Genomic DNA, 7,324 nt, shown 5'->3' on the forward strand with positions numbered 1-7,324 from the left:
GTTAGGGAGTTAGATAGATAGTTGGGATTAATTCAGTTTGAAGTTGTAGGAACTAAGTTTTAAGAAACTGACAAGAGAAAAATAAACCGAAACCATACGCTTATTCCTGCACTTAAAAATAAACTTGATTATTTGTTTATGTTAGCAACTGTCTGGACTCTGTGTGTCCCTGTGAGCAGCGGGGTGGTGGCAGCGAAGAAAGCAACCACAGTGGTGGCACAGGGTCAATAGACCATGAAACGTCCAGGGGCCCTGTGTGATCGCCACACCTACCGAGATGCCAGGATTGAACCTGGGACTGTCTGCATGCATAGCAGATGCCCTACCACTGAGCTATGGACCCCCCTGAGCCCTCAGATGTAACTAAGGTATTGATCTCCCTGGAGACACTTTGAAAATCCAAAACCTTGGCTGACCCCCATTCACTTTAGTATTGAAGAATATCTGAAGAAGTGTGCATGCACACGAAAGCTCATACCAATAACAAACTTACCGTATTTTTTGCACCATAACACTCACTTTTTTCCTCCTAAAAAGTAAGGGGAAATGTCTGTGCGTGTTATGGAGGGAATGCCTACGGGTGGCATGCCTACGGATTTTCCTCCTCTAAAAACTACGTGTGTGTTATGGTCGGGTGCGTGTTATAGAGCGAAAAATACGGTAGTTGGAAGGATTTTTTTTATTTTGTTTCGACTACGGCAGACCAACACAGCTGCCTACCTGTAACTAGCACTTTAGTATTGTTTTTCTTTCCTTCCTCCTGTTAGGTTCAGGAGCGATTGTGGCGGCCATTGTAGTTGGCATCATAGTTATATTCACGGCAGTTCTCCTCTCGCTGAAAATGTATAATAGGTGAGTCAGTGACTTGGCTTTGGGCTCAAGTTCCTTTGATTTTTCAAGAGAACAAGCAGGCTGTGGGCAGCGTTCCCTGCGTTTCTCAGGTGTTTCCACGGGATCCGCTTCATGTTTGTGTTGGTGGTGCGGCTCCACAGCCCGGCCCTGCAGTTTTTGCTTTTGCAAGATCCTCACTTAGAGGTGATATGCCGTACAAAGGAGACCCAAAAGGCAGTATCCAACTAAGCTCTACTCAGAGCAGACCCACTGAGATCAGTGGCCCTAAATTTGTCAGGTACTTAATGGATGTATTCTGAGTAGGACTAGCATTGCATTCAACCCAATGAATGGAGAAGAGGGTGATATACTGCTTTGGGGCAAAATATGCAAGGGTGATCCAGTGAATAGAGAGGAGGGTGGAGCTTAGTGGCAGTGACCTAAGAGGCAAAATGCATTATCAGCTGCCTCTTTTGATGTATTTAAATGGACCTGTTTTGTGTTATCTTGATCACATGGGAGCAGCTACAGCAGGGGCTGCTTCGACAGCTATCCAGTAAACCAGGACAATGGAGAAGGGACCAAGAATGCACATCAGGGATGCTCCCTTTTAAGAACATAAGGAGCTGCCTTTATACTAAGCCAGACAGTTCATTCATCTGGCTCAGGATTGGCAGTACAGTGGTACCTCAGGTTACATACGCTTCAGGTTACATACGCTTCAGGTTACAGACTCCACTAACCCAGAAATACTACCTCAGGTTAAGAACTTTGCTTCAGGATGAGAACAGAAATTGTGCTCTGGCAGACCAGTGGCAGCAGCGGGAGGCCCCATTAGCTAAAGTGATGCTTCAGGTTAAGAACAGGTTCAGGTTAAGAACGGACCTCCGGAATGAATTAAGTAAACCCGAGGTACCACTGTAGCTCTTGAGGTTTTCAGGCTGGATTTTTTCCTAATCCTGTCTAGGACCTTCTGCAGGCAAAGCCTATGATCTGCAACTGAACTGTGGCCTTTCTATTCCCATCTTCTGGGAAGGGCAGCAGTGTGGCAAGGGGGAGATGCTGCATCATTAATTCCTCCCTTTTGACTTTGGGAATCTTGTGTTCCTGGAGTGGATAAATCCTGTTTGCCACACTTCAGGCTGCAGGTAGAGGGTTAGTGTGGCACAGTTCATCGTGTGGGAGTGCTGATCACGCAGCAGGCCCATAAGAGGCCAGAGGATGCTGTAGGTTTCCTTCCCACCTTGGGTAATAGTGCAGAGGAAGGGGAAATGGATACCATCCTGAGACATTACGTCAAGACCCGTGAGCCCTGACATAATGCAGTGTTTGCTTTGCTCCTTGCAGACGCATGAGGACAAAGCGGGAGCTGGAACCGAAGAACGCCAAAGCCACAACCCCCTCCACGCTGGGGCAGGACACCAGTAGTCCCAGTCGCACCACAACGGTGACGTTCGTCCCCATGGACATCCAAATGCCAAACAGAAGGCCCTGAGGCATGAGCGCCACAGAGGATGACAAATCAGACCCAAACATGGGCCTTACAGGCTCTGGGAAGACCTGCGATTCGTCAACATAAAGGAAGTTAAAGACTGGAGCTGCTAACTGGAGTTGCACTGTGACCAGCTCTCCACGTTTCTGTTTCTTTAAGAAAGGAAAAGACCGAGATTCTCAGGACAATGGATGTCACCCAGTTGCAAAAGTGGCATCTTGTCTCTACAGCTGCGGATACATAAGGGTAGCTGGTGGCAAGGCTGCCCCTGTAGTTGGATCGAGAGATGCCCTTCCACCGTTTTCTGCTGCTTCACATTAGACTCCTCATGGCCATGGATTCTGAGCGGTCCTTTGCTGGTTGGAGATTCTGAAGAGGCAAAGGGAACTCCCATCCACCCAAGGCTGTCCATACTGTTAGGCGGAGTGAAGTGGCTGCCTTAGGCAGCAGGTGCTGAGGGATGTGGAGTGGGAACAAGGTATTCGAGGGCAGAGCTGTGACACAAAACACAGCCTTCGCAGCATCCCCCAAACTAGCCTGCTCCTCGCAGGTGCTAGTGTCAGGAATTTAGGGTAGGGCAGGAGGAAATGGCTTTCTCCTGTTCGTTTCCCATGAGAATGATGCAGGGAGCCGTGGTAAATCAGTTTTCAAAGCCTCCTCATGCCCCAAATTAAAGAGAAGCTTATACCTTCAGTAGCATCGCTCCACTTCAGATTGAGTACCAGGGAGATGCTTGGCTGACTCTTTTCCCGTGTTCAATGAGCTGTGCTTTGTCTTTTTACCCCTTGTATGGGGAGCATTTGAACATGTGACCTCTTACAAGGAGAAGAGAAAAGGCCACCTAATTGATCAGGGTAGCTAGAGCAACACTCCTGTGAGGATGTTAGCATGCTTGGGGCTTAAATAGTTTAGTGGGGGCAAAGGCAATGTAGGCCATTATAGAGGTATTTAAATTATGCATAGTGTGGAGAAAGAGAAGTTTTATTTCCTCTCTCCTAACACTTGAACCTGGGGGCATCTAATGATGCTGAAGGGTGGGAGATTTAGCACAGATGAGATGACAGACTTCTTCGTACAATGCAGTTAAATTCTGGAATTCATTACCACGACATCTGGTGATAGCCACCAATTTCGACAGCCTTAAAAAGGGATTAGGTAAATTAATGGAGGATCATAGAATCATAGTGTTGGAAGGGGTCCCAAGTGTCATCTAGTCTAACCCCCTGCAATGCAGGAATCTCATGCCTGTTAGTTTCCCCTCCTTAGTCTCCAGGTTGCCCTAGTAGAACTCAGCAAGAACAAGGATGGGGACAAAACGAGAATTGATTGGCTTTGACTGTGACTGGCTCTGGCTCCAGCTACTGTTGGCGTCCCTTCCTTCCATGGGCACCAGCCACCACTGGATCTGCAGTCAGGATAGGGTAGAATTTGATTCAGTTAGCCCAGGCTTCCTCAACCTCTACCCTCCAGATGTTTTTGGCCTACAGCTCCCATGATCCCTAGCTAGCAGGACCAGTGGTCAGGGATGATGGGAATTGTAGTCTCAAAGCATCTGGAGGGCCGAGGTTGAGGAAGCCCAAGGAAGCCTAAAGGCAAACCCACCTAATTTGTATTTCCTAAAATACAAGAACCAAAACACAGCCACCCTTCACAATTCTATGAATTTTGTAGTGCAGCTCTACAGCTGAGTACTGTGCAAAATAATTCATTTATTGTGCATAAAATGTGTATGCTAGTGAGAATAACATACAAAAATGCATTAGAGCATGTGTATATTGGGTAAAATTGCATACAGACGGGCATATTAGGAGAAATTCACACAATAATGCTGATGGATTTTCATGAGGCCTTTACAAAAAAAAAATATAACCAGATGTGGAAAACGGAATTGAAGATTGGAAAAATGAAAACTAAGAGAAATTAAAATCAACAGATTCACCCATCCCTAATCTGAGATGGTTGTGTAAGCTGAACACAATTAATTCAGCATGCTTTTAGGCTGCAGTCACTTCCTAGGATATGACACCTATTGATCTACACAAGGTTTACTTCTGAGTAGACATGTGTAGGCTTACACTGCAAACGTATTTTACCATTCACATGTCCATAAATTATGTGATTTGTGACCCACCTAAAAAAAGATAATGGCACATCCTTCTGCTGAAATTCTAATATAAAAAGAATATCAGAAAAGAAGTGAAATTCTTCTTCTCCTCCTCCCCATCCTTCACTGTAAGGACCTAGAATGGGTTACAACATTAAAACACAATATTAAAAACAGTTTAGAACTTACAATCACAGAAATAAGCTGGGTCCTAAAAATATACATCACAAGTGTTAAGAGCCAGGGTAAAGAGGTAAGTCTTCAGCATTCACCAGAAGCTCTATAGTCAAGGTGCCAGACACACTTCTGTGGGAAGGGAGTTCCACAACTCTCGTACTACCCGCCCCCCCCCCAGGTTCTGAGGGTCCCCTCTGCTGATCTCAGCACTGAAGAGGCTCTGTAGGGAAGTAGGTGCTTTTTCAGGTATTTGAGGCACCTTGAATTAGTCCCAGAAATGGCTGGCAACCATAACAGTGGTTTTAAAATGGGTTATATAGTATTTAAACAGAACATCAGCCAGTAATCTGGCTGTGGAATTTTAGACCAACTGAAGTTTCTGTATTCAAGGGTAGCTTACCCCACCATATGAAACCAAAAGCAAGCTATGAGATAGATGAGCTTCAAAAGCAGCATGGAGGGACATGGAAGTAACGCACATCCTCACACTCAAAGATTTATGGCAAAAGAAAAAAAGATATCCAGATATATTTTAGCTTCCATGCTACCTGGCCCTAGTAGAGATGGAACAGTAGCTCTATCAGCTTAGAGACAGAGGAAAGTGCTTGCAAAAATGTATTAGGACCAACGTGCCTAAAATGCTGAGGAATTTTCACGTGGACATAAAAACAAAAGCAAACTGATATAGCAGTGTGAAGAACTGAACTTATGATTAGAAAGCCTACTTGACAGATTTGTTGATTTCTAGTAAGAAAAGGCAACACCAGGGATTCTTGCTGAGGAGCAGGAGAAGCTAGGCTGTGTAAACCAAGTTTGTAGTTTAGGCATGTTGGCTGGAAGCCAAGTCCATGCAAGGTTCCAGGTTGTGCTCTGTGTACAGTGTGAGTGGATGGCTGGAATGTGCACAGACCAGCTCTTCACACTGAATTAAAAGTTTCACAATGGTTGCCCATCAACGGTTATTGTCAGTTTTGAAGAGAAGTCTTGTGACAAATCACTTTTTCTGAAGTGGGTGTGTAATAATCTGACCAAAACAGTTTACCAGGCCCACGGCGTACATTTGCACAGTAGCAGCATTGTTGCTCTTGTACGAACTCCTGTGTCCTAGGCTCATGTGTTAAAAGGAGGGCCGGATGTGGGGCCCCAAGCAACATCTGGCCCCCAGTGGCCCTGCCAATTTTCAGTCAGGGTATAGTTTTTGCAATTATTATTAAGCAATTGTAGGGAACCAGTGGCCCACTGGATGTTCTCAGGCTACAACGTCCATCATCCCAGACCCACTGGCTGGACTGGCAGCAGCCAAAAGCATGAGGTAACTGCCCTCTGGACAGGGCTCTGGTAACAGGGCTCTGGAACGGATCCCGTTCACATCTAGAGGTACCACTGTACTTAGTTCCTGAGTCAGGTCACAGGCTCACTCTATTCAAACACAGACATACCCTTAAGATAGGATTTGTGAAGGAAAAGACAATGGGGAGGCTTTTCCATTTTCCTTTGACCTTGCAGAGAAAACATTTGGTCAGTTTGGGACAGTTTGGGAATCAAAAATGGTTCCAGGTTGGTCTTCCTGTGCTGATCTATGTATGTGCTTGGTTGGTACACTTATGAACATTTAATATATATCTAAGACCTCAAAATTCCTATCACACTACTAAGCCTCATTCAAGGTTTTATTGCTGACATATGAAATCACCAGACCACTGGCAATACCCAAAGAGGGAAGTGTGCAATCTCTCTCATGCACAACTTCAGAAACTGATAGCACCTTTCACCTTTCCAACAGGATATTCCTTGCAAAAGCACCAAGATACCAGGGGTGTCTAAGTGTAGAGCAGTTGTCACCAGCAGCACCACAGCACCCTCCAGATGTTTTGGACTGCAACTCCCATCAGCTGGCTGGCAGGCACTGTCCCCCCCCCCCCCCCGGGAAACATACACTCAACTATACAGCTCCCTCTTGTGGCAATTTACAAATCAATGTTTAATTTCTTTATTATTCATACCTCCATGTAGCCTAGTGATCATACAGCTACTGGCCACTCCAATCCCTACCAAGCCATGCATGGGATTCCAGGGGTCTTGGCCCTCAACCAGAGTCTGTGCTCCTTGGTAGAACTGAAGATGCAATGGAGGCTGTTGTACGTTTAAGAAATATGTTTTATTCACGTATTATTCACTTGAATTCACATATTATTCACCTGAATCCAGATCTTACAGCATCGTCATTTCAAGAGGGTCTTGTTCCCCAAAGCAGTGTGGCACTGGCATTTAAGGCATCTCCCCCTGTCTGCCTTCAGCAAGCCAGCCAGCCAAGATACCTTTTTTCATCTATCTCCTAGCTTCAAGTAAACGGGAACATTTTCTTCTCACACCATGACCCCAACCTCTGCCATTGTCTCCCAAATCTCCTGTCTCTGTTCACACCTCAGGGCCGGGTGGGGAGGACGGTCAGTGGCCCTGTATTGTTTCTTAAGGCCCAGGAATTCCTCTGCAGCTTGCGTTTTCCCTTCATATCCCAAATAATAAATATCCCATTTATTGATTTATAGGGTTGGGAGGGGGCAAACAATGTTTAAAGCACATTTATATCACGCGTGAACAGTCCGAGCTTCCGCCACAGAACACTGGGAACTGTAGTTCACCCTCTCGCAGCTCTACACTTTTTCCTCGCCCACCACTGGCACGTGGCCCATGGAAGGTTTCCTAAAAGGGAATGTGGC

The 7,324-nt window shown here is 45.8% G+C and overlaps 1 protein-coding gene across 5 annotated transcripts in view; it reads left to right on the plus strand.

Annotated features, from left to right (window-relative positions):
* NCMAP (non-compact myelin associated protein) overlaps positions 1-4,519 on the plus strand; it is a 38,151-nt gene extending 33,632 nt beyond the window's left edge. For all 5 annotated transcript variants that reach the window (XM_081869850.1, XM_081869851.1, XM_081869854.1 and 2 more), the window contains 2 exons: positions 768-852; positions 2,179-4,519. In XM_081869850.1, coding sequence (XP_081725976.1) covers positions 768-852; positions 2,179-2,326 — 233 coding nt within the window. In that variant the 3' untranslated portion in view covers positions 2,327-4,519. The remainder of the gene's footprint in view (positions 1-767; positions 853-2,178) is intronic.
* The last annotated feature ends 2,805 nt before the right edge of the window (positions 4,520-7,324 follow it).

The sequence above is a fragment of the Podarcis erhardii genome (assembly GCF_964252035.2).
Source record: "Podarcis erhardii genome assembly, chromosome: 7".
NCBI classification, from domain to species: Eukaryota; Metazoa; Chordata; class Lepidosauria; order Squamata; family Lacertidae; genus Podarcis; species Podarcis erhardii.